The following is a 26,875-nucleotide window of genomic DNA, read 5'->3' on the forward strand; positions in this document are numbered from 1 at the left end:
TTTGCTGTCCTTGTTTATCGTCTCGCAGTCACCATGGTGTTCAAACTGGAATTAGTAGTGTAGGTGGACCGCTCCAAGATAATAGAAATTCTGCTTGAATATAAGTGATGTACTATTAATGATATATCCAGCACTAAAACTTTAGTAAACTTCTAAACATTAACACAGAAAACCAACGCACACGGATCAGTACTTGCAATTTCAATCGCACCATCCGTTACACCACAAGTTAGGTGTCGTAAGGACCCTCATCGACAGAAAATATTCCATTGTTTCTGATAAAATTGATCGCCAGAAAGAAACAAGCCATATAGAACAGGCACTTAATCAATGCGGCTACCCTCAGTGGTCTATCAAGAAAGTTGTTGAGGAAAAAGATCTTCCGAAACCAAAGAAATCCAAACCTAGCGACGGTCAAGAAAAGAGCAAAGGCCTTGTAGTGCTACCGTACGTGGAAGGCTTATCGGAACGTGTGTCCAGAATTTTCAAAAAGCACGGTTTTGCAACATCATTAAAACCACATTCCACCATCCGAAAAGCCCTTGTTCATCCGAAGGACAAGCGAGACCCCCTTCAAACAGCCGAAGCAGTGTATGAAATCCCTTGCAAGAGCTGCCCTAAAACATATATAGGGGAAACAGGTCGCTTACTGTCCACTAGGCTAAAAGAACACAAGACTGAATCAGAAAAAGCTAGTGAGAAAACCTTCACAAGAGCACAGAGGAAAGCATCAACTACAGAAACATTCAAGTCTGCCATAGCAGAGCATACTGCAACAAATAATCACGTGATAGGTGTCGGGGGGCCAAAGTCATCGACCAAGAAGCTAACAAAACAACTCGTTGGCTCAAAGAGGCCATCTGGATTAGGAGCAGAGGCAACACCACCATGAACAAGGACGAGGGGGCGTACAGACTTGATCGGATCTACGATCAGATCATCAATCGGCAAGCAACCCATGTGACGTCATCAAAATCCGTCACAAAGTCTGCCGATAACATCTAGAAACACTACCACTCACCACACCAGAGTGAACAAGATTCCTGATAGGAATCGAAATATTTCTAGTAAGTACCTAATTTACTATTTGGATCTGTTTTGAGAACATTTGCCTACCAGTGATTTATGAACGATCCTGATGAATCTATTCAGAGCGCTGTAAATTGTGCCATAAACACAGAATGGTAGTGCTAATTACTTCGTCTTTTCAAACAAGGTCACTACCCAGCAAACACAAAATGTTTTCGACATCATTCGCAAAAGGTTATAAAAGGTTGTCAGAAAATGTTTAAATGTCGGGTTATATAAAGGGTATATTAAGGGTATAAAACGTTTTCATAATGTTTAAAAACATTTTTAATAATCTATTGCCCAACAAACACAAAATGTTTTACAGAAAACGTTAAATGTCGGGTTATATAAAGGGTATAAAAACGTTTTAATAACATTCCAAAAACATTTTTGAAAACTTGATACAAAACATTCTAAACAGAATGTTATTTTGGGGTTGAAAAAATATTTGGTGAAAAACGTTTGCCCAAAATATTTGCAATAACGTTTTAAAAACGTTTTCATGATCTTTATATAACCCGACATTTAAATGTTATTAAACGTTTTGAATAAAACATTTTAAGAACATTTCTGTGTTTGCTGAATGCAAATATTTTAACATAATGTTATTTAAGTGTTGAAAAAATATTTGGCAAAAAACGTGTCCGAAAATAGTTTACAATAACATTTTTAAAAACATTTACAAATATTGTTGTAGTGTGTTTTCATATAAAACGTTTTAAAACGTTTCCATGACCTTTATATAACCCGACATTTTAATGTTATTAAAACGTTTTTACCTAAACCAAAAGCCAAAATATAACTTATTTATAACGTTTTTAAAACGTTTTTGTGTTTGCTGGGTAATGCATATATCAGTTCAGTTCAGTTCAGTTCAGTTCAGCCTACCCAAATGAAGAGTTTTATTACATTGTAAATATAGGCCACCGGCCCTTTTCACATCTATAAAATCAATGATTACAATATTAGCTATCATTATTTAACAAGTTATTTATTTCTGAGTAAGCAACTGGTTGTATAGTAGAGATATTCATATGTTTACAAGCACTCCCTGTTCTATATAGAAAACTATTTTCCCTTCAAGACAACAACGTGACGTTCTTTAAAATATGTTTTGGTGCAATATATTATCATCTTCAAACCATGTAAAATTATAGTATATTTTTCGTATAATATTGGCCATGACCAATTTTATTTGACCCAATTTCTGCTTACTGCTGAAAAAGGTAAATGTAAAGGTAAAGGAGTCGAGCCTGAATCCAAACAGTGATCCGAGTGCCCATCTCTCTTTCATTGGCGATTGGGCCAGACTCCTCCATGTAATGTTGCGGGGATCGCTACACCTCTCCACAGCGAGTCTGTTACCTTCTCAGCATTTAAGAATGCCGGTACCCATTTATACACCTGGGTTGAGAGGAGCATTCGATATAAAGTGCCTTACTCAAGGGTACAACACGATGGCGTCGCCGGGGCTCGAACCCTCAACCTTCCGATTATGAGTCGGAGACCGTTCCGCTTGGCCACCGTGCTTCAGCTTACTGCTGGATATTTTGTTAATGTACAACGAATATATAAAAAATACTGCGTACAAATAGTATCCGTACACTTAAAACAAGGTAATTTCTTTTTAAAGACACTAAAACTAAGTTACAAAATAAAGTGACACTTTTGAAAAGCTCTCTTTATTCAAATTGCTATAAATTTGTGAGAATAGAGTCGTATCGTGCCGAATGAGGTATCAAAATACACAGAACAAAATCTATCTATTGATTACATTATTTTTTAATCTAGTTTTAATGTCTTTAAGGGGACTCGATCTTTTGTGCATAATTATAGAGGGCCAGGGGATTCACTCTATCATTTTAAAAAATATTTGAAGAAGTTAAAGAGCCCTAAGAATAAAAAAACTGTAGTGTAATTCACGCCAGACACAATTTCTTTATATGACAAAATTAATTTTGTAATCGATCAAAAAACAAACGTTTTATATCAATTTTAAATTTAGCCTGAATCGGTAAATATGGTACCTCTCGCCCTTTATTTTTTAGGTCAAGGCTGTTTTTACCATTATGCAGCGAACCATTGTTGAAGCTATTTCACATACATGTACAAAACATTCTAGAGAAAGAATGAGCCCATATACTGTTGAAATATCTTTTGTTGATTTTGAATGATAATGTCATGAAGTCGTAAATTTTAAGGTCAAATTCCTAAAACCAAAACAAATCATTGCGACGCAGATATTTCCCGACTTACGCAATTTTATCATCACATCAGTGTCTTTATTATTTGTTTGAAACCTTTCCCAAACGTTCGTGCTCTTTATGCATAAAACGGCTAATCTATCTTTACAAAACGCGTCTTTTTTTAGTAAACAAAAGGCTAAAGATGGCATTATGAGATTTATCATTTATCATTAAACTCCTTCACTCAACTGCAACCGTGGCCGAGCTTCAAAATTCATGAGTCACTTGTCGGTAAATCATGTATCGTATCCTTAAGGGTAGACGAGGTATTTTTGGTAGAAATTTTTTGCCTTCAAAGTAGGGGGAGGGGGAATTCGAGGAAAGAAAAATAGTAGAGGGAAATGCCCCCTCCCCCGTAGTGTCGCCACTGTAAGAATTTTATCATAAAACTATAATTCATTGAATATGAAATAGCCCAGATGAATATACACCTCGTGTAGTAGACTCAATCCTGATCGCTCCATTCCTCTAAATCACTACTGCTTCCACTGCTTTCACTTTCTGTGTCACTCTGCTGCAATGCGATTCTTCTCCGCAGGATGGACTCCACGGTATCAGTTCTTTCGTCTCTCACCTGTTTCTCCGTCACCTGGACTCTTTTTAAATTCATACCTGCATATAGAGGACATAAATTATAAATAAGTTTTATTGATATGTTTGCTTGCAAACCTCAATAAAATAAAATGGGTGACAAATGATTCGAAACTACTTATATCTTGTCAGCTAGGTCTAACGAATCAAAAAAAACCTCTTTAATTCGACTTCCGGTTGAACGAATTCCGACCACAGAGGGTACAGAATTGTCACTCAGTAGGGGATCATAAATACGTGACTTAGATGGTGGGCCCCGTCGTCCCTGTTCATGACGTTGGGTCCTCTTCTCCGAATCCATATGGACTCCTTGATGCGTCTTATATTTGTGTTACACTCCGTGCCAAGGATTTTTGAATTGTTCCAGTCTATAACATGATTTTTCTGTACTGCGTGATCTGCTATGGCTGATTTTGATTGCTCTGTTTCCGACTGTTTACGTGTTTGTCGCGTGTAATTTTGCTTTGTCTTTTCCACCCTCGTGGTTTCTTTTTTATGTTCATTAAGACGAGTTTCTTCCGGTCTCACCGACATATGTTTGATTACAATTAGTGCAAGGTATTTCATACACACAATCAGTGCTGTTATTAGGATCTATTTTGTCCTTTGGGTGGACCAGAAGTTTCCCGAGACTAGTGTTAGGCTTTATAGCCGTTGCTATGCCATGTTTTCTGAAAATTCTATTGGCCTTCTCCACAAGCCCTTCCACATATGGGATAACTACAAGACCTTTTATTTGGATGTCATTGTCCGTTTTCTTTTTAGGTTTCTCGTCTTAATGAACATAAAAAAAAGAAACCACGAGGGTGGAAAAGACAAAGCAAAATTACACGCGACAAACACGGTAAGGTTACGAATCCAAACATGACAAACAAGTGACATGATTTGTTTGATCGTAGGGGTAAGGTTCCGAATCCAAACATGCCAAACAAGTGACATGATTTGTGTGATCGTAGGGGTAAGGTTACGAATCCAAACTTGCCAAACAAGTGACATGATTTGTGTGATCGTAGAGGTAAGGTTCCGACCCAAACATGCCAAACAAATGACATGATTTGTGTGATCGTAGGGGTAAGGTTCCGAATCCAAACATGCCAAACAAGTGACATGATTTGTGTGATCGTAGGGGTAAGGTTCCGAACCCAAACATGCCAAACAAATGACATGATTTGTGTGATCGTAGGGGTAAGGTTCCGAATCCAAACATGTCAAACAAGTGGCATGATTTGTGTGATCGTAGAGGTATAAGGTTCTGAACCCAAACATGCCAAACAAGTGACATGATTTGTGTGATCGTAGGGGTAAGGTTCCGAATCTAAACATGCTAAACAAGTGACATGATTTGTGTGATCGTATGGGTAAGACTCTGAACCCAAACATGCCAAACAAGTGGCATGATTTGTGGGATCGTAGAGGTAAGGTTCCGAATCCAAACATGCTAAACAAATGACATGATTTGTGTGATCGTAGGGGTAAGGTTCCGAATCCAAACATGCTAAACAAGTGGCATGATTTTTTTGTGATCGTAGGGGTTGGTTCAGAACCCAAACATGCCAAACAAGTGGCATGATTTGTGTTATCGTAGGGGTAAGGTTACGAATCCAAACATGCCAAACAAGTGACATGATAATGTGAGATCGTAGGGGTAAGGTTCCGAACCCAAACATGCCAAACAAGTGACATGATTTGTGTGATCGTAGAGGTAAGGTTCCGAATCCAAACATGCCAAACAAGTGACATAATTTGTGTGATCGTAGGGTAAGATTCCGAACCAAATATGCCAAACAAGTGACATGATTTGTGTAATCGTAGGGGTAAGGTTCCGTATCCAAACATGCTGAACAAGAGACATGATTTGTGTGATCGTAGAGGTAAGGTTCCGAATCCAAACATGCCAAACAAGTGACATAATTTGTGTGTTCGTAGGGTAAGATTCCGGACCAAATATGCCAAACAAGTGACATGATTTGTGTAATCGTAGGGGTAAGGTTCCGAATCCAAACATGCCAAACAAGTGACATGATTTGTTTGATCGTAGCGGTAAGGTTCCGAACCCAAACAAGCCAAACAAGTGACATGATTTGTGTGATCGTAGAGGTAAGGTTCCGAATCCAAACATGCCGAACAAGAGACATGATTTGTGAAATCGTATCATAAGAAATTAGTTCATGCTCACATTCAGTAACATTAAACCTACCTTGTTGAATTGCCTTGAGCAGCTCACTTCTGCTATCCACTTGTATTGGAGGGGTTGGTGCCTGGCTTATCCTTTTCGCTGGAGCAAGAGTAGGGGTAGGGGTAGAAGTTAGAGCCCCTGGTGGAGGTGGTGGAGGAGGTACGGGGATGTTAGTATTAGGCATGCCAGGAGGAGGAGGTGGAGGGGCTGGAATGTTTGTCCCACCAACTTGTGTTGAAGGAGGAGGTGGGGGAGGTGGTGGTGGTATATTTCCATTGGGTACTGGAGGAGCTGGTGGTATTGAATGATCAAACGGTGGTGGGGGTGGTGGTGGAGGTGGTATGTCATTATTTGGTGGCATAATAGAACCTGTTGGCATTGGCATGTCATTTGGATCAGGCGGCATTGGTAAGTTACCATACTGACTCTCATTTGTGTTATAATCTGTAGGTGGTGGTGCTGGAGGGGGTGGTGCAGGAGCTTTGCGTGGTTTTCCTGAAGAACGACGTCTGTGGCCGTGGCTTCTTCTGCGGTCTTCAGGAGACGTCACGGACTGGGCCTCTTGATTTATGTACGTATCTTGCGAAGGCTGGCGGTCATGTTGGGATTGGGACGACCTTCTCGGGTCTTGCTGTGAAGGCGCATCATACGTAGGGCTTCCTGGATCTGATGTTGGTGATTGTATACCTTTGTTCTCATTAGCAGATTTAGTGGGCATGAACTCTTGACCCATTCCCATGGCTTTGTACTGTTCCTTACGAGTCTTCACTTTAGCTGGTTTGTTGGACTTGTCTCCTCTGTTTCCTTGCCTCTGTTTGTAAATAGAACAAATAAAAAACCATGAAATACAAATACCACGCACACCTACCCACCTACATGTCACATTCATACATATACAAACACCTCCACCCATCCATTTAGTTACATATACCCCATACAAACACACACCCCTACACACCCACATACGGCTACGTTCCCCGGAAAGACCCTCCTTTTGGGTTTCGCAGTTCGAAAAAAAACCTATATTTGACCAAAATAGAGCTCCGAAAGACCCTTGATTTTGATAATTTCAGCTCTAAACATGCTAAATGACCCTAAATGTGCATATTCCTCATATTTCTGTTTTTTCAGGCTTTTTTTTTTCAACCAGAAAGCCAAGAAAGACCCTTGATTTTGACTGTTCGCAGTCCAAAAGTCCCCATTTTACTTGTTTGCAGGTCCAAAAGACCCCCTTTTACCGGTACGCCGTCAGCTCCCAAAGACCCACCACCTCAAAATTCCGAGGGAACATACCCACTAAATTTTTTTGATGTGCCCCCCCGGCACACCCAGCGCTGCGCTGTACATAATAGCTAAATTCAGAGAAAAGAAATAAAAATAAAGCAAGGAAAAATAGAAAACACCCACAAATCCCTACACATCCCCACATCTATCCCGCACCTTATAACAAATATTAAAAACCATCATAACTAGTAATCCTGGTAATGAGTACACAAGCAATGTATAACATTATAACTGTTAATAATAAGAATTTAACCTACCCGCTTTCTTTTCCTTTTTCTTTCTTCTTTTCATCTTCGTTGATGTTTTTCTGCATATCTTGGCACCACAATTCAAAGAAATATTTTGGATTTGTGTACATTTTCAATGCCTCTTTGCCATCTTCCCTGTAATAAAAGCGAATATAAGACAGTCTGAGATAAGTTTCTACAACTCTTATTTACTGATACAATTTGCAATACGTACAGATGAGTTGACCTCAATGTTTATCAACAAAAGCAAGGGACTGGTATATCGATATGCTTGAGTGAATCCCGTGCAACTACTACACTGTTCAATAGCCTTATTATTGTGATGTGGCGGGAGTTTTAAAACCACGAGCCCTGAACAAAATATGATGCGCGCGCATACTGCCAGGCAAAAAGTGTGATGATGCGTGCGCACAATGTCAGGCATTGACGCGTGACGTCAAAAGTCACGTCATCTATATACTAGTACTCTTATTTAACCGACTCAGGAAAAAATAAACTTATAATAGAAACCCCATACGATGAAAATAGTACAAGTTAATATGCACTGACGGTCACGTGAAAATATGCACCATTCAATACCGGCAAATACCGTTAATTTTTAGCTTCGTTTTTGTCAGCGCGGTATTTACCATGTTTACGATGGTACGGAATTTGATAAATAAAGCTACTTGATTAGAGAGATTAGAAGAATGAAAGGGAGAGAAGGAGGAGGAGAGATGGAGAAGCATTTGATCAAGTAAAATCAATGACAAGTTTATTTTTCTAAAAGTGTTTTTAGAATCAATCAAAATAACGCTAATTAATGCCCGACTACGTTTTCGAAATAACCGACTGGGAGGGTTTCCAATGAAATATTTTTATGTAAAACCTAAGGCCTCCGATTTATGAAATATATGAATATTAAATGTACATCGTACATGTGATACCCAATTTTTTTTAATTTAGTGAAAATGAAGACTGAAAATATCGTTAAATATCTATTTAAAAATTGCATAGCAGGTCTACCCCGCTACATATTATTATTTCGTGTTTATGGTAATGAACTTGGGGACTATGAGGACTTTCTGTGTAAAGTGGAAATATCGTTCCTCTGCCAAACTAATTTCCTTTTTTGAAAATTTCATTTTAGGGAGATGGGGCTGGGCGAATTTATGTATGGGTGGTGTAATTTTATTCAAACTTCAAAACAAAACCATACCTGTATGGATCGAGTAGACTTAGTGACGGAACCTTCTCACACAATGCTCGTGTTTCTTGTAAGGCCAGTGGTAGTGTACCATTATCCAAGATGACCTGATCGCCGGTATTAAATGTGTTGTGGTATGGTATCTGACTCATGTAGCCTTCCAAAGTATCTGCAAACAAGCAAGTTTTACAAACAGAGGATATGCTTAGAACTGGTACTGGGTGTTTTGATCAATGTGGGCCAATATGTTCCTGCGGAACAAAAAATAATTTATAAGAAAAAGCACTGCGTTGGTTGATCTCATATCCAAACTTGCTTTGCCTCCAGGAAACTTGAATATGGTTTCAGTGGTCTTCTTGAGCTTTCTTGTCAGGATCTCGAAAATGATTCCCTCCAGAAACAGAGCCATAAAGGCACATAAATAGTACACACTAAACGCAACACACACCCCATCCTACCCCTGACACACATGCACGCACACCCCCCCCACACACACACACACCCCCACCCCTCCCACCCAACCACTACTAAAATAATCCAATCCCCAGCTGAATCCCTACCTTCATCATGAACCGAGTCAAGTTGAGTCACCTTCACCGACAACCGATCAATGCGGTCTTGTAATGCGTTTGATTTCTTGAACACAAAGTTAGCTTCAGTGTAAAGCTCTGCAAAGACATCTTCAGCATGCCTTGCTAAGTTACTCAGTTGTCGAATTACAGATGATAATGTGCAGTTGGTTACACATTCCAGCTCATTGGTTATCCCTTTTGGAATGACATCAAGACCACGACTGACGAACACTGGCTGTATTTCACGTTTCACCAAAGGCATTGTGGTTCTGCCGATCCAGTCACGTTTGTCACTAAAATTGGAAAGAAATAAGTCGTCAGATGAAATCAAATGTAGTAATGAAAGCAAATGTTCACTTCAGACTACATAATTTCTTTGTCAACCATGTTAATTTTGTGAAAGAAACAAAATGGTATAGTTCTATCGTGTTTATTATGGTGAATGTAAGTAAATCCTGAAACTAAATTGTCATTTTTCTCGACATAAAATAAAAGTCTGAAAGATGGAATTCCGAGTCACCGCTGGATAGAGGAAACACGTAGCTATCATTTTATACCAAATAAAAATCATATTTGGTTTATTATTCAAATCCAGAAGAGTTGTACAACCGATCTCCCCTCTCCAGTTGCAAATCGTTACCCTCATAACAAAACTGCCTAAGTCATTATTACATGTTTCTCATTTGCAATTTTGATTTTCTGAGTAATAAACACATAATTAATCAAATTTCCAGCCGCATTCTTCATTAACTTGTGGAATACATCAAAAAAAGAGATGTATTCCACCAGTTAATGTAGAATGCGGCTGGAAATTTGATTAATTATGTGTTTATTACTCAGAAAATCAAAATTGCAAATGAGAAACATGTAATAATGATTTAGGCAGTTTTGTTATGAGGATGATGAAATGCGATTCCCTTTTGACTTCTGGTCATTCAAAGCATTTGCCAACGATTTTTATCTCTCGAAACTATACAGATTACAAGTACAAATACAACCCGGATATGTTAATCTAGTATCAAATAATTTGGCATCAGCCTACGTTTGGGAAAACACGAGATTATTTGATAATGTAAAACGTAGTCTGCAGCGGAACTTTACACCGGGAACTACAGGCCAAAACTGCTATAAAAACAATTTAAACTTTAGTCATGTTAAATTATTAGGGGTTATAGCTGCGTGTATATACCTTCCTACCCCAGCTAAAACAAATTAATGTTCTTTGAAGATCATTTTTGGGGCGCCCTCTACGGAGGCGTCCCACAATATAGGCATGTGTTTGTGAGAAGCTTCTAATTTCACTCTTACTAGATTTACTCCGCAATTGTTTTGCTAAAATTACGCCCTTGCTCAGAAATAAAACCACAATATGTTTGGATTTTATTTTATTATTGTTTTCTGTTATGAACAGGATAAAATGGTGTGCGTATATTCTTTGTTTAAAAGACAAAATTAATGGATTTGTAAAAACACCAAATAATCCGCGACCTTTGTATGCCTTCAACCTGACCACCGTTTGTCTTAAAACCCGATAGACGATGACATTTGACCATAAGATCAATGGCCTTTGTTTGCCAATTACCATAAACAAATCTATATAGCGGTTATTGCCAGAGTTGTAATATGGTGGCACAATTGGGCGGCAAACTGTATGGAAACAACACGGCATATACTTTGACCATACACTAGGATCCACAACATGCTTATCTATCATGGGAACAGTTCTTAAACCTTGATGCTACCCAGTAATGTTTGCTTAATTAGATGTTATCTTAATTAGAGCTCTAGTAGGCCAAATGTTATTATTTGCATGGTATAATTGACTTGGAAAGTTTGTTTGCTGGGGAGTTATAGGCCTATATGCCCGCCTATATGTCAAAGTCAGGATGTAGGTATCATTATGCCTCAAATCACGAATTATTGTAAAATTTAGTGCAGAGTAGGTTAGATATGAAAATGGAAAGTTACAACAAATGACTATACACCTGATTCGTGAACTGTGTCATTTTGAAAGACTCTTCCTCTTTATCCTTCATCTCTATTTGATTTTCAGTGTATTAGCAAGTCGATGATGTATATGTATCACAGACGTTATACATTTATAAAAACTTAACGTTTTCTATTGGTCAACATAGGCGTAGATCCCGGGTGGGGATAACCCCCCATATTTTGCCAGGGGAGCTTACTTATTTGTGTCTTCTATACTATTCATCATATACCCCTGCATAACGAAATTCAACAACATTCAATATCCAAAGCAATATCCTCACTATAATAGACAGAATTTTTCCCCACCCCACATAATCGCAAATTGACACGAAAGCTTCATTCCCATTTTTTTCATCCAAAACGGTCCTGTCATACATCTTCCCCAATCAAACACATTTCTCTTGCATTTGATCATCTTCTACTCTTCCCTAGAAAAATCATTATACCAAATCTACACACCATGGAATTCACCGTCACGTCCAAGCTCACATTGGGCGCCCCATTCCTTTTTTAAAGGAATTTTTATTGTTTTAAAGAACGTTTTAAACGTACTCCCAGCATGCAAACACAAAAAATTGACGTTTATTCAAAAGTTTTTAATTTAAATGTCGGGTTGGGTTATATAAGGTTATTGTAAAATATTTAACATTCGATAGAATGTTTTGCTTCACGTTTTCAAAAATGTTTTATGAATGTTCTTAAAACGTTTTATACCCTTTATTATAACATTTAAACCTTTTGTGGGAATTATAAACGCGTTTTAGTTTTATACAAAACGTTTAAATAACATTTAAATGTCGGGTATATAAAAGTCATAGGAACAATTTTATAACGTTTTATATGAAAACAACAGTTTTACAATGTTGTCCAAAATGTTATTGTAAAATGTTTTGGGGCAAAAGTTTTTTGCAAAATATGTTGTCAGCATCTTAACATTATATTATATTTTTTTACGTTTTGATACCGTTTATATATCCCGACATCTAGAAACGTTTTCTGTAAAAGGTTTTGTTTGTTTGCTGGGACGTGCATGATATTATTATCATGATAATGCAATGCATGCAAATTAATATATAAACAATCCCTACAATATAATTTTGATTTATTAAACAAAATGCGTTTGTTCACAAAAGGTCTTCAATACTGATGTAGGACTGTTGTTCTATACACCGAAATGTTTGTAAACATAATGTTACTATGGGAACTGTATACATGCAGGATACTGCATGCATTGTGACTAAGAAATCTGTGCAGTGGAATTCTCAAAGGAGTTGTTTTGCTGTGTACCATTTTGTTGTAGGAGTAGTAGTTTAAAGGTTAAAACACGCTTAAGGTGGCACGAAGAATCACATAAAGTAGAAAATTTTAGACATTGTATTGTATTTTATCTTTAAAAGTAATAGTGATAAATGCATAAAAGTATACATATTCACAAAGGAAATGATACAAGGGATCCAACTAGACCGGTAGATATGTAAAAATGAGCATTAGAAAAGTGTCAATTTTGATTTTCCATGCCAATTTTCTCCCTAAAACTTCCCCTAAATATACAAATTGACAAAACTTGAAATATATGTGTTCTAATAAAGACACAAAACTAGTAACGGTTTTTTCAAATTTGAGTCAAAAATGACAAAGAAATTTTGACCCCTTTCGACCCATATTTTTAAAACAAAGAAGAAATTCAAAACTTCAGAAACCGTTACTAGATTTGTGTCTTTATAACACAAATATGCAATTTTCGTCAATTTGGATATTTATTATAGTGGACCAAAAATTCTCATGGAAAATCAAATTTGGCGCTTTCCGCAAAAAAATGCTCATTTTTGCAGGAATCTGCCGTGCTAGTTGCATGAATTTCCTTGCATCATTTCCTTTATGAAATCTATACTTTTATGTACTTACAAAATAATGTCTAAAATTTCACACTTTGGGTGATCCTGCATGCCCTCTTTAAATATGATAAATTTGTACCTGGAATTTACATTGTTTTATGTAGGCCTACTTTATAATCCACAAAATTACCATCATTAGCATACGCGTATGATTAATGCACGTATCATATAAACTAACTCCATGAACATTATATCAGTAGGTTAACTTGTATTCCAAATTGTCAATAATTTATGAAGAAGTTCAAATACGGAAGTAGACAACTATCTTGATACAAATTAGCCTACGCATAATACCGTACACACACCCCAAGTTTTTGCTTAGGCCCTACACTGTATTTGTATGTGACTATTAAACTTCGAAAATAAGAATATCTAGGGCAGTAACTTTAAGCAACAAAACTACGCTCACCTGTGATTTAAATGTAGACAGTTCCTCTACCAATGATCAATTGTTATGAAACTAATATTGTCAATATGTCGTCAGGGTGTCAGCACTAACTGTGTGCATACTGAATACCGATTTCTGTATGTAAACTTGGATAAAGACAGTGACGGTTCTGGAATTTGCACAACTTTGTAGTGAATGACGATGATCACAAGCCAGATAGCTGCCGCGAGAAAATTTATCAACTGAATTGATATAGGCCTATCTTTAAATAAAAGCGCTCGTTGCTTTCTCAATTCGGAAGTCATCTTTCAAATAATTTATTTTAATTGATCACTGAAATAACGTAGTATTCCATCTACAAGTATTGGGTTTGACGAAAGAGACAAATATTAAACTATTAATGCAGACGCCCTCCGCTCCCCAAAATTACAATATACATATTTTTTAATTAATGCAATACATATGCGGCTATAAAAATGAATTATTATAAGACGAAATAATGTTGTAATTTTGTGGACTCGCGATCTGCATAGAGTTACCTTTCCTCCCTTTCATCAAAAACTCTCAATAAGAGGCATAGGGCCTAATGCTTGTAGATTCATGCGCGCACACCCATAGTAAATAAACGAAGTACACTACATTTAGACACGTTTTTAGTTTTATCATAAATAATCAACTTGAAACTCGTACTCAATCATACATCGTAAATTTGGAATACTATAAACAGAAGATGAATTTAAAATTCTTTATGTATTCTTGGTGAGCAAAGAATTTTATAGCAAAGGGCAGCAGTCACGTTGTGCACTGCTTGAACTTGACATCATTTCTTTAGTTGTTTTGTATATGGGGCCCACCTGTATTTAGTTAATGCAAGCAGCCGTGTCGTTATTCATGGTGCTCCGTCAACTGGATAAATTTATGATGAACCTGGCTGTTGACTTGCTATAGACTATCATGCCGTGTTTTACTTGTGTATTATTTTTCATGTGTATATCTTCACATGTATTTGTATTTTAGAATATCTAATTTGGCTATTAAGGATAATCAGCCATGGCAGTAGATCATGGGAAAAATGGGGGATACCCCGGGGGATACCACCACCCAACCACTACCGCTACCCCCACTTTTTGATCAGGGGAATAATCAATATAATTACATCCACTTTCTCATGGTCCTATAAATTTTATTCCCACGTCTACTGAAAAACAAACTCATTGTCTCCTTTGACGATTTGAAAAACACAAAATGAGGGCATTTTATAGTCTAATAATCCCATTTTAGATAGGCCTACTACATTATGCACTCAATAAAAATATTGGCATTTATTAACCAAAATCCTTAGGGGTGGTGAATTAGAGGGGGACAAAGAGAGCTAAAGAGGTTTTTTGGCAGGCCAAAAGGGGGGGCAGGCACTTTTAGCATGATGAAAGGAGGGAGAAGCGATTTTGGCAGTCCGAAAGGGGGGGGTCCTATAAACATGATAAAAAGGTGACGTTCAAATATCGACTGCTCAATGTCAGAAGTGGTAAGTGCCGGGGGGCACTCAACTTTAGAGGTGACGGGTATGTGCCTACCGGTGTCGCGAAGTAGGGCCTATCGGTAACAAAGCGTTATTTTAAAAAGGGGGTCATTGGGTACAAACAAAGTAAAAAAGGGGTCATTGGGTATAATATTTTGAAAAGAGGGGTCATTGAGTATAAGATTTCAAAAAAAGGGTCATCGGGTAGAAAATTTTGAAAAAATGGAGCAAAATTTTGAAAGTTTCGGCATAATTTTGAGAAAAAAATGGAGCAAAATTTGACAGTTTCGGCATATTTTGTTGCATTTTCATGCTCTTCTAGAAAATCTAGAAAAAAAGGGGGTCATTGGGTAGCCGCAACCAAAAAAAGGGGGTCATTGGTAGCCGCAACTAAAAAAAAGGGAGTAATCGGATATAACTTTTAAAAAAAGGGGGGTCGATCATCGGGTATAGTCGACTTCAAAAGAGGGGGCCTATTGACAGGCACATACCGTCACTTCCAAAGTTGAGTCCCCCCCCCCCGGGGGTAAGTGCAACATTTGGCAGTTTTTTTTGCTATCCTAATACATGCAGTATGTTGCACACATCTACCCACTTCAGGCGCTTCTCTCCCATTTATATTATGATAAGACAATTTAAGGTTTTTAAATTGGAGCTAATTGGGTTCCCAAAATTCTTGCATATATATGAGTAAGGGGATGGGTATTTTAGCACGATAAAAAGGTGGGGAAACTTTTTTAACAAAGATTTGTTGGCACAGCCAATGGGCGGGGGAGATTTTTGGCAGACTATTCGCCACCCGGGGTACACATGATCATTGCACAATAGCTCACAATCCCTTACATATGGGTACATGCTTTGGTAAAGTTACTCTTAAGAAATGGGTAAGAATTGGGCCGCTTGAGCCGCCCGTCCCCGCCTATCACCAGATATTCTCTTTCTCATTTCATTGTTAATCGGCTGAAATGTTTGACTATAAACAAATCATGTTGCCAAATACGAGGGTCATTCAAAAAGTTCTACCTCCATCCTTCACATCTCTGTTATCTTACGTGCCAGTAAATTGAAATTACCCATGATTACACTCGTAAATCTCAGCTACAAAATAAAAGTTAGTTGATGAAAATGTGATTTTTGGTTGTTTGGATATGTTGGTTACAACGAGTACAGATTCGGTACGTCGGAAACGGTTAAAAACGGAAGCCGAAAGTTTAGTAAGCTTCATATTAATTTGTAGCTTTGGACAATCCCCATAAAAATCTTTTTAAGATGTGGTTGTCCAATTGCTTACTCAGGATACATATTTTGTTCCTATTTGAGTTCCCTGACTTGCCTTGGGACTTCAAAATAAATGAAAACACGTTTTATATGGTAGAAAACATCGAAGGGTGCACACAAATGCTGGTGAAATTGGCCAGCTTTCGATGCTAGACCACGTTTAAGGTCAATTCACAATTACGCCTTTAAAAGGGCGTAATTGCGAATATATTTTAAGCAATGAATGCATCTTGACATGGAAATAAGATGAACAGTTTGTCAATAACCTTGTAGGGCATATATACTTACAAAAATAGATCAAAGATTGTGCATACGACTTACTTGATTGTAACTAATGAACCAATTAATACGACTTGAATCAACAAGTGCTCACCCAATCAAAATTAACAAGATATAGAAAAGGGTAAATATAAAGGCTTTTCTGAACATGTATCGGTTTTGTTGCGCAAAAGACACTATACCCAGTAAAACTGTACTATTTGCAAGCATTAGATTATTGATTGAATAATTTGAACAGAAATAAAACAATTTAATCATTTCAAATGAAATAAATCTAAATAAATAAATCTGAAATGATGACAAAATTAGCCTTTCTTTTCCAACCTTTTCCGACGTACCAAATCTGTATTCACTTTAACCAACACATCTTAACAACCAAAAATCATATTTTAATCAAATAACTTTTTTTTATTTATAACATTTGGCACAAGGCCAGGCAGATCCAATATTGATTACACAATAAATTAAAGGATTGCCCTTACATTAAAATCAGAAACATTACTAAAAAATACATATAATCAATACAGAATAAAATAAAACAAAACATAAATTATGTGAACTGGTTAGAGGAGGTGGGACTGGATGGACAATTTGAAGGCCTGGAGGGAAGAAGCATTGACAATAGCTTCAGGGAGATAATTCCAGATGGAGGAGGCAAACGGATAAAATGATCTCTGGGACAATGAAAGCCGGCGGAAAGGAACTTGAACAGCGCGGGAATTGAGGTTTCGTAGACCAGGTCTGGGATGAGGCTGGAAAGGGTTGGTAGAAGAACAAAGATTGGCAAAGATTTTAAATAAGTGACACAGAGAAGCAACATCACGACGCTTACTAAGAAGAGGCAGGTCGGAATCCAATAGAAGGTCCTCATGGGAGAGGTTCCAAGACTGAAGAATGACACGACAGGCGAATCTTTGGGTAGACTCAAGACGGTTGGTAAGGGTTATGTTAAGAGGATGCCAAGTAGTACAACCATACTCCAGAATGGGGCGAACCAAGGCCAAGTACAAAGAACGACGGATGCTGAAGGGGCTGATTGGAAAGATCTATGAATGAAGCCGATGATTTTGCGAGCTTTTCTGCATATGTTATCAATGTGAAGATTCCAGGAAAGCTTGTCAGACAGCCAGACACCAAGAAATTTCTGCAGATGACACACGTTCAATAGGCAGGCTGTTAAGAGTGAGATTGAGATCCGGAAAAGGGTCCTTCTTAGTGGAAATGACCATGACTTTTGTTTTGGAGGAATTGACAGAAAGGTGATTAAGGGAGAACCAAGAATGGATGGAATCAATGTCGGATTGGAAATCAACCAAGTCATCAGGAGCAGAGATAGGCTTGAAGAGAGTAGTATCGTCTGCATAAAGAACAAGAGAACTGTTTAAAGAAAAGGAAGAAAGACACAAGTCATTAACATAGACAAGAAACAACAGAGGCCCCAGGACAGAGCCCTGGGGAACTCCAGAAAGCACAGGAACAGATTGTGAGTCCACACCACGGATAGCAACCAACTGGGACCTGTTGGACAGGTAAGACCTGAACCAAGAGAGGAGTGGACCGGAAATACCAACAGCTCTGAGTTTATGGAGCAGAGGGCTGTGGGGACGCGGTCAAAGGCTTTGGATAGGTCAAAAGAGCCATGGCGATGCTTTTGCGATCCTCAAGGTGATTGTACCATTCATAAAGAGCAGTTGAGAGTGCATCCGTGGTGGAAGACTTGGGTAAGAAACCAAACTGTCTGTTTGTGAGAATATTATTGTTGATGAGATGCTGCAAAACTTGACTATGAATAACCTTTTCCAGAAGCTTACTGCAAATTGGTTGCAAAGAGATAGGTCTGTAGTTAGAGGCAGCGTGAGGATCCCCAGACTTGAAAACAGGGATCACTCGAGACAGCTTCCATGCATCAGGAATACGGCCAGTTATGAGACTCAAGTTGAAAATATCAGAAAGAATAGGCGAGACAGTAACCACAGTGTGTTTCAACATGAGGCTTGTGATTCCATCAATCCCAGCGGCTGAGTTGTTGTTAAGCTTGGAGATTAAGGGGTGGATGTCATCGCTGGAACAACTGCAAAGAGAGATAAAGGAAGAAATGTCATAATGGAGAGATGGAATGTCAGAAATATTGGAGTCATTGAAGCATTCGGAAAAGAAATTACAAAAAATATTGGCAATCTCAGCCGAAGTGGTACCAGAAGTGCCGTTATGGTGAACACTATCAGGAATTGGAGATTTACCTGACCTGGACTTGCAATAACTCCAAAAACGTTTGCTAGGAGAATCATTGTCAAGGAGATTGTCAAAGAAAGATTGTTTAGCATACTTAAGTTCATTACTTAATTTGTTTCTGATAGTTTTGTATTTGGCATAGAGTTCATCATTTTTGTTTTTTTCCATTTTTGAAAAGAATATGTTTCTTGCGACACATTTTCGCAAGTCCCCATTTAACCAAGGTGGATTTTTTGATTTGCATGAGACAGTCTTTTGAGGGACACATTCCGTGATAACGTCAAAAGAAAAAAGAATGGAAATGATTCCATGCACTATCAACATCCTCCCCTTTGGTGAGTTGGTAAGTGGACAATATATAATTGGCCTTTTCCCAGTCGGCTTTGCTGTATTGCCAGATTTTGCGGCGTACAACGTCGGGTTTGGTTAGCTGAATATCAAGACTGCAGTGAATAACAGAATGATAACAAGCACCAACAGGAGGAAGGTGATTGACATTGGTAATCAAATCAGGATCATTACAATATATGTGATCAATGAGAGAGGGAGTAGTGTTGGGTGCGTGGTAAGTTGGCTCAGAGACAGATTGATGGAGGTTATGAGCAGACATAAAATCAGAGATATCATTGAACAGATAGTGGGATTGGTCCAAGAGGTTGACATTGAAGTCACCTATGACAATAATCTTATGGCTAGCTCCAATGGGCAAACCGGATCCAGAAGTAAGAGCTAAGCTATTGCTCAATATGGGAATAGTGTTTATGTTACGACGAGGAGGGCGATAATAACAGCAAATCTTAATATGGACACTGCCAACTTTGCACTCAACCCACACCATTTCACAATTTTCATCAATCAAATTAGAACATAACTTTGGTTTAAGAGAGTCATGAATAAGAAGAGATACGCCACCGCCTCTAGACGGGCGGTCATGTCTAAAAACTTGATAGCAGTTATTCATAGAAAGTTCAGAGTCACTAATATTTTCGTTCAGCCACGATTCGGATATGCCAATAATCGTTGGTATAGGATTCAAATTGAATATTACGTTAGTGAGTTCATCGACCTTATTGACTATGCTTCCTGCGTTCAACAGGAGCAGAGAGTGACAATTAAAATTAAAGTTTACATCTAAACTAGAGTCACTAATGTTGGAAGAGTTCAATGAGTCAATTGAATGATCAGAGAGAGTTGTATCCGCAAATGGTAAAACACGGGCGACACAAGGTGAACATGGTAGTGATAGTGAGCACTTCAGATGCAACGGATTCCCACAAACGGAGCATGATGAACGTCGGTGATCACGTCTGATGGTCCGGTCGCAATTGGCACAGGAAACTTTTGGGTTGTCAGGGCCTGGATTGGCCTCGATATCCCCACTACGAAGAATAACTTGAAAAGTTGCAAGTGAGTTAGCATAGTAGGAATATCTACTCTTGGTAAATTTAGGCATAGGCCTATCAGTAACAGAAGCATTGTAGACATTAACTGTAGTATAAACTGTGTAATTGTCAGACAGAGGGCTTGAGGTGGTACCAGTAGTAGTTAGGTTATTTACCTCATGGTCACACAATGAAGATGTCCATATGATGAGCACAAACAAGGTGATTAAGTAGTAGTTACCCATCATTAAGAAAGGAGATTATTGATCCGTTGAGATTCAATCAATGAAGCTTAGCTGCCAGTGACCACTACAGTGAACAGTGCACAGTAGCCTACTAATACTAATAGACTAGCAGCACAGTAGAAACTGGATGAGAAATTCATGAATTTCATGGAGAAACGATGACGGATTTCTCCTAAAACAGTCCAGAACCGTCCCTGCAGCACACACATTAGATGACCAAAAGTTAGCAAGCAAAGACCGTCACTATCAACCCAAAACAAGGTGACAGCAACAAGAGCATGTCAGGAGGCATCTACCCTCTCCAGGGTAGCCTATCTTGTAGTCAAGACTTAAAAGTATAATCAAAATTTCAAATCCCGGCACGTAAGATAACAGAGATGTGACGATTGAGGTAGAACTTTTTGAATGACCCTAGTATATATTGTAATTTTAATTATGTTACAAATTTTATTTTATTTTAAAAAAAATTTGTATTTGCGTTATGAACCAATGGCGACGTCAAAAATGATACTTTGGCCCTCACCGCCTGCATATTAGGGCTATTTTGAAATGTGCCTTCCGCCACCAATTTCAGTTCGTATCAAAATGGAAAAGATTAGTTAATAACCATGCAGGAGACAGGGGGCGTATCAATGAGTATTATGCTGTGCAAGCATGTGGTGACCGTCACGATTATGTGCGTGATAACAGCATGAATAAAAATTCCTTTAAAAGGAATAGGGCGGGCAAATGAAAAATTGTCAAGAGAAATGAAAGACTATGATGAGTAAGTCTTCACAATTAAAAACATGGAAAATATGACACAACATCGATTTCCAGTGGGGGAATAACACAAAACGTATAAACAAAGTTAAAAGAGTTTTTAACTTTATACGTTTATACGTTTGTTATTCCCCCATTGGAGGTTGTGTCATATTTTCCCTGATTTTAATCTTATCTATTGCTTATCCTTTATTCTCTGCTGGTCAGTTGGAACAGATTTTCCCTGTTTTTATATTAACCCTTCACATCATAACAGAAGACGTTTTATGTTAACATTTTATATAAAACATTGTTATAAAACTTTTGTAGATAATAGTTATTTAAAACATTTTCGTAATCATACCTAGCGTTTTTTTTTATCATCAGATAGAAATACTTCTGCTCATCTTCTCTGGTGAGACAACGGGGCTGGGGTATCTTTCCATATCAAAGTTTAAAAATCTGTCATATCAATTTCCTCAATATCATTATTTTGTCCCAACAAAAATAATCCAGGGAATAAAATATTCATTCATATGTTTAGTTATTTTATTCAACCTGGGCAATTTCTACTGGTGGTGCACATGCATTCTAATAATTTGTCTATAATACCTTATACAAGCATTATCAAGCACAATTTGTCACAAAATTTGAAAAGTAAATAGCCTATGTACACACTGAACACAATGTACATACAAGCTGTATTTAAGTCCATACAGAAGCTGTCAAAATGATATATATGACCTCCACGATGCTGTTAATTTAGCCCAAAGATTAGGAAAACTAGCAAAACTGGTGAACTGGTACTGTTCAAATAAAAACATCTGCAAATCTTGCTGCAATTTCCAAATAGTATTTCTATTACTTAAATAATTATTTTTGTTATTTCTTTTAATACAAACACATTACTGCCTATGACGACTTTATCGTATTACTTACATATCAAAAGCAAGTAATAATTACAAAACTTGCCGTAAACTATCACCTCTGTGGGTGTTTGGGATATAACCGGCACGAATATTTTCTCAACACTGCGGCATGTGAAAAAGTAGGTCAATAGTCAGAGAATACAGGGCGGGTGCGGCACGCCGCACCCGCCCAAAAAGTTTGACTACAAAAACGCCTCTTATAAATGCATCTATGCACAGTTTCCACCTCGATACACCCGAGCACACAGATATTTCTAGCACAGCGAGTCTAGCCTAGTATGCAGTCTGTGTTATACTACACGGTTGAGTGCATAATAAAATAATCATCTATGGTATGTTTTTCCCAAACCCTCAAGTGTAAGTTCCAATCTGAATTTGTTTTATATTGAACGAAAGCTAACACTTCCCCCTTCTCATTAGGTTAACTGAACACAATTCAATGTTATAGCAAGGCGAATGCGAATAAAGGCACATTTTTGAACCAATGGCATATCAGGGCTATTTCGAAATGTGCCTTCCGCCACCAATTTCAATTCATCTCAAAATTGAAAAAAATAGTTATTAACCATGCAGAAGACAGGGGGCGTATCAATGAGTATTATGCTGTGCAAGCATGTGGTGACCGTCACGATTGTGTGCGTGCACTGATAACAGCATATATGACCGTACACTTCGAATACTAAAGCCGTAAATGTCCTGAATTGTATTCCGAGTTACAGTGTAAAATGTACATGAAGGTTATACTACAGTTGAGTGCATAGCATCATAAGAGCTGTGTGAGATGTACTGGAAAATAGGCATCTGTTATTTTCTCAAACTTGAAACCTCAAGTGTTCCAATCAGAATTTTTTTATATCGAACGAAAGCTAACATATCAATTTGTAAGCACTCTTTAGCAAAGTCATAGTTCATTGAATTTATAACCGTATGACAAAACATGCGAAAATAGTAACGTTTTGCACAAGATTTGCAATTTAAAGATAATTGGTCATTGCTCATTCTAGTGACGCTACATGTAGTGTATGGACAATATAAGTGTGCTTTTTCATTGAATGACGTAAAATTTGACAAATATTGTAAGAAACACATGAGGTTTTGACTTTTAATACCTACATTTTGGTCAAAAAGGTGCTTGGATGGGTAGTTTTCAACAGATTTAGCACATTCGCCTTGCTAACATTGAATTGCGTTATCTGTTGACCTAGTGACGAAAAGTGTTTTTGGGGGAAGTGTTAGCTTTCGTTTGATATTTAAAAACATCTGATTGGATGAAGGGAACACTTGAGGTTTCGACAAAAACCAATTACAGAGGCCCATTTTCCTAGAAGCTCCACAGCTCATACGATGATATGTACTCAACCGTGTGTAATCAAAGACTGTGGTGGAGACAATTCACTGCTTGCGGTTCTCTGCTTGGAAGCTCTTGGACGAAAATGTGTGCTCAGGTACGGTGTATCGAGGTGGAATCTGTGCGTAGATAGTTTATAAGAGAATCATTTTTGTATAGAAACTTTTCCATATGCACTTCCCCCTAAAAACACTTTTTCTCATTAGGTCAACAGATAACGCAATTCAATGTTATAGCAAGGCGAATGTTAAAAAATCTGTTTGAAAACTACCTATTCAAGCACATTTTTTGACCAAAATGTAGGTTTTAAAAGTCAAAACCTCAAGTGTTCCTTACAATATTTCAAATTTTATGTCATTAAATGAAAGAGCACGCTTATCTTGTTCATATGTGACCCGTTCCGACAAAACCAGGAACAAATCCCATTTTTGACATTTCATTGAATACAAATGTAAGCACGGGACAATAAGCTTCAAAATGATACCAAAATTATATACATAGCATCAATACTTTTCAAGATATGGATAATTTTGTAAATGATACCTTGATATTTTTGCCAAATTGCTAGTCGAAGTAATCTGCTGATTAGTTTCCTGCCTTACACAGGATTGAATAGGGGTTATCATAGTTCAACTGCCAACTATTGATTAAATAAACCTAAAGTATTTTCAAGGATATGAAAGTCCACTCAGTCCCAAGGTCAAATACCATGAAATTAAAAATTCCAAAATTTGATTTTTTTTTTTATGGGAATGTCATCTTTAAAAGCCTATAACTCAAAAACATGCATGGCGACTTGTTCTGGGTTTTGTTGGAGCTGGTCACATATACTAGCCTCGTTTTAATGAGCAATGGCCAATTCTCTTTAAACTGTAAATCTTGTGCAAAAAGTTACTATTTTGTAATACTATACTATACTATAATTGTAAATTCAATGAAGTGTGACTTTGCTAAAGAGCACTTACAAATTGATATGCGATATTACACAGTAAAAGATTTTTGCTTTTCGATCCAAAAAACACCATATTGCTCGGAAATCCCGGGTCGGAAATGAAGGTTCTAAAACTTTCTTGGAATCTTTTGTGCATCAAATGCAGAAGCATAATGGGGGCTTTGTTGATAAACAAATCCCCTTTATGCTTCTGCTTTGGACCCCCCCCGACCGACCTTTAGTATCAGTGCTCTGAGCGTATGACAAGTCATGATGATGCACAATAAAGCTTGAGATTCCAAGAAAAGCCAAGTCCAATTGAAGCCATTTGGTGCATCATTGTTACACTTTCTTTCAGTCTCTATAATAGAGAATTGATTTATTTATGTTCACCCAGACATGGTTTTGATTAAAGTGGAGGGGCACTGGACCGGCCCCTACCACTCCCCCCGGTTCCCGCGCCGTTATACTGAAAATTAAGCTGTATACTCTTTTTTCTAAACGAAATCCCCCTTTTTTGAAGTCGAATATACCAAATGACCCCTTTTTTTCTACCTGATGACCCCTCTCTTGTTATGTTCCGCTACCCAATGACCCCCTTCTGTCAAGAATTTTATCATTAAAATGCCATAAAAATACAGGAACTTTCAAATTCTCTTATTTCAGCAAATTTGTATTGTAAATTTAGCAATGCAAAAAAAATAATTTGTTACCCATTTCTTCAAAATGTAGTACCCCAATAACTCCTTTTTCATTTTTCTTTGATAAATTATACCAGTTGTTGCCAAGCAAACAATCAAGACTTAAAGAGGTAGTGGATGGATCATGTACTGAGAACATCAAAATCAGTCTTCTAATAGAATACATACATGTATAGGCCTACTACTACAATGACAAGCTAGTAAAGTCCCTGTATCCTTAACCTAATGTTTCATGTCATTTCCGATCTTTTTGCCGCAAAAAGTTATTGTGTATTCATTTACACTCATGACATAAGGTGGATGCTATGGGTGCTCAACATCGGAACATAAACTTATTTATTCATTAATTATAAACTTATTAGTAAAACATTTGACTTACTAAAAGTTCCAAAGGATATCGATTCAACAGAGAATCAAAACAGAGACTCAAAATGCTTGGAAGATATTTGTCTCAAATACTTGTCAGGCGTCTTGTCCTATGGAAACTTCTGAAAAGGGTAAGAATCGGAATCTTTAGTTTCGTCATTCGTCAATAATATTATTTTCTTAAAAACGCCGATCCGTGCACAAAAATGTTTTACAGTACCAGAGGTGTTATACTCGGTTATGACCGGCCAATCATTTTTCGTTTTTCATTTTCAACCTAGAAAAACGACTAAGGCCTTTGGTTGTTTTCCGTTAAAAATACGAATTTCTCTTACAAGAATTTTATAAAATATTTCATAATTCCTTCATGGTTCATGGTTAGGAAGAGCTCAATAAATTATGGTTCAGACTTTCGTTAGTTCGATGTCAAATGCTTTGCTAGCGAATACTATATCTGGCATGATTGATAGCCACACACAACTTTTGTGGGATGGGGGAAGGGGTGTGGGGGTGTGTGTGTGTGTGGGGGGGGTGTTGGGGGGGTAAGGGCTCTCTTTCCCCTAAAGTCATTAACTTATATTGGAAGTCATATAATGGCCTTCCATCGATTCTGGTACATGGGATTAAGGACATGAATCGATTCTGTTTATAACACCTGAGTCGCCCCTTTTGTAATGTCGAATGCAAATATTTCGATGGTCTATATTTTTTCACAGCTAAAATAGCCATAGCTTATTCGGTTTTCTAAACCACGTTTTTCAATGTAAATCAACATGCTCGATTTCTCTCCTCGTGAATATTACACTTACACCAAATGATTTCTTCTTCACATCATTATAGAATCTGAAATGAGTCAAGAGGTTAGGCAGGATAATAGGAAACCACGTGACCAAAACCAAAACCAAAACTAAAACTCAATATTTGAAATGAGGCACTGTTGACGCAATAATTTGATTGCATTAACAAACCATACTATTTGATGCTAATACGATCCTTTTTTTCATTTTTCAGGTCGAGGTCCTCACGCACACATCACAGAATGGCGCATATGCCTATGCCAATGGAAAGTGGTTCTTTTACCCGTGGCCTAATACAGTGAAGCCGTATCTGAGACTTACATGGATGGATATATTTCCCGCTGTTGTAGCAGGTAGATTATGGGGATCACAGTGGTCAAATCACCACGTGATATTTGGTTTACAAGATACTCTCTCGATACAGAAATACCCATATCGGATGGAGTGGCGAACGAAGGGAAACACCGACTATTTCCATTCA

The 26,875-nt window shown here is 37.6% G+C and overlaps 1 protein-coding gene across 2 annotated transcripts; it reads right to left on the minus strand.

Annotated features, from left to right (window-relative positions):
• Positions 1 to 3,522: 3,522 nt before the first annotated feature.
• Positions 3,523 to 13,830, minus strand: LOC140155337 (actin-binding protein WASF3-like). 2 transcript variants are annotated; one of them, XM_072178146.1, is made up of 5 exons: positions 13,668 to 13,830; positions 9,363 to 9,667; positions 8,815 to 8,971; positions 7,626 to 7,751; positions 6,724 to 6,895 (listed from the first exon to the last, which is right to left on the minus strand). In XM_072178146.1, exons 2-5 carry the CDS (start codon positions 9,634 to 9,636, stop codon positions 6,850 to 6,852), a joined length of 603 nt encoding a protein of 200 aa, XP_072034247.1. In that variant the 5' UTR covers positions 9,637 to 9,667; positions 13,668 to 13,830; the 3' UTR covers positions 6,724 to 6,849. The 2 variants fall into 2 exon arrangements, with proteins under 2 accessions (XP_072034239.1, XP_072034247.1); XM_072178138.1 differs by lacking the exons at positions 8,815 to 8,971; positions 9,363 to 9,667; positions 13,668 to 13,830 and adding an exon at positions 3,523 to 3,929 and having other exon boundaries at positions 6,106 to 6,895.
• Positions 13,831 to 26,875: the final 13,045 nt, after the last annotated feature.

The sequence above is a fragment of the Amphiura filiformis genome, chromosome 1 (genome assembly GCF_039555335.1).
Source record: "Amphiura filiformis chromosome 1, Afil_fr2py, whole genome shotgun sequence".
In the NCBI taxonomy this organism is placed as follows: domain Eukaryota; kingdom Metazoa; phylum Echinodermata; class Ophiuroidea; order Amphilepidida; family Amphiuridae; genus Amphiura; species Amphiura filiformis.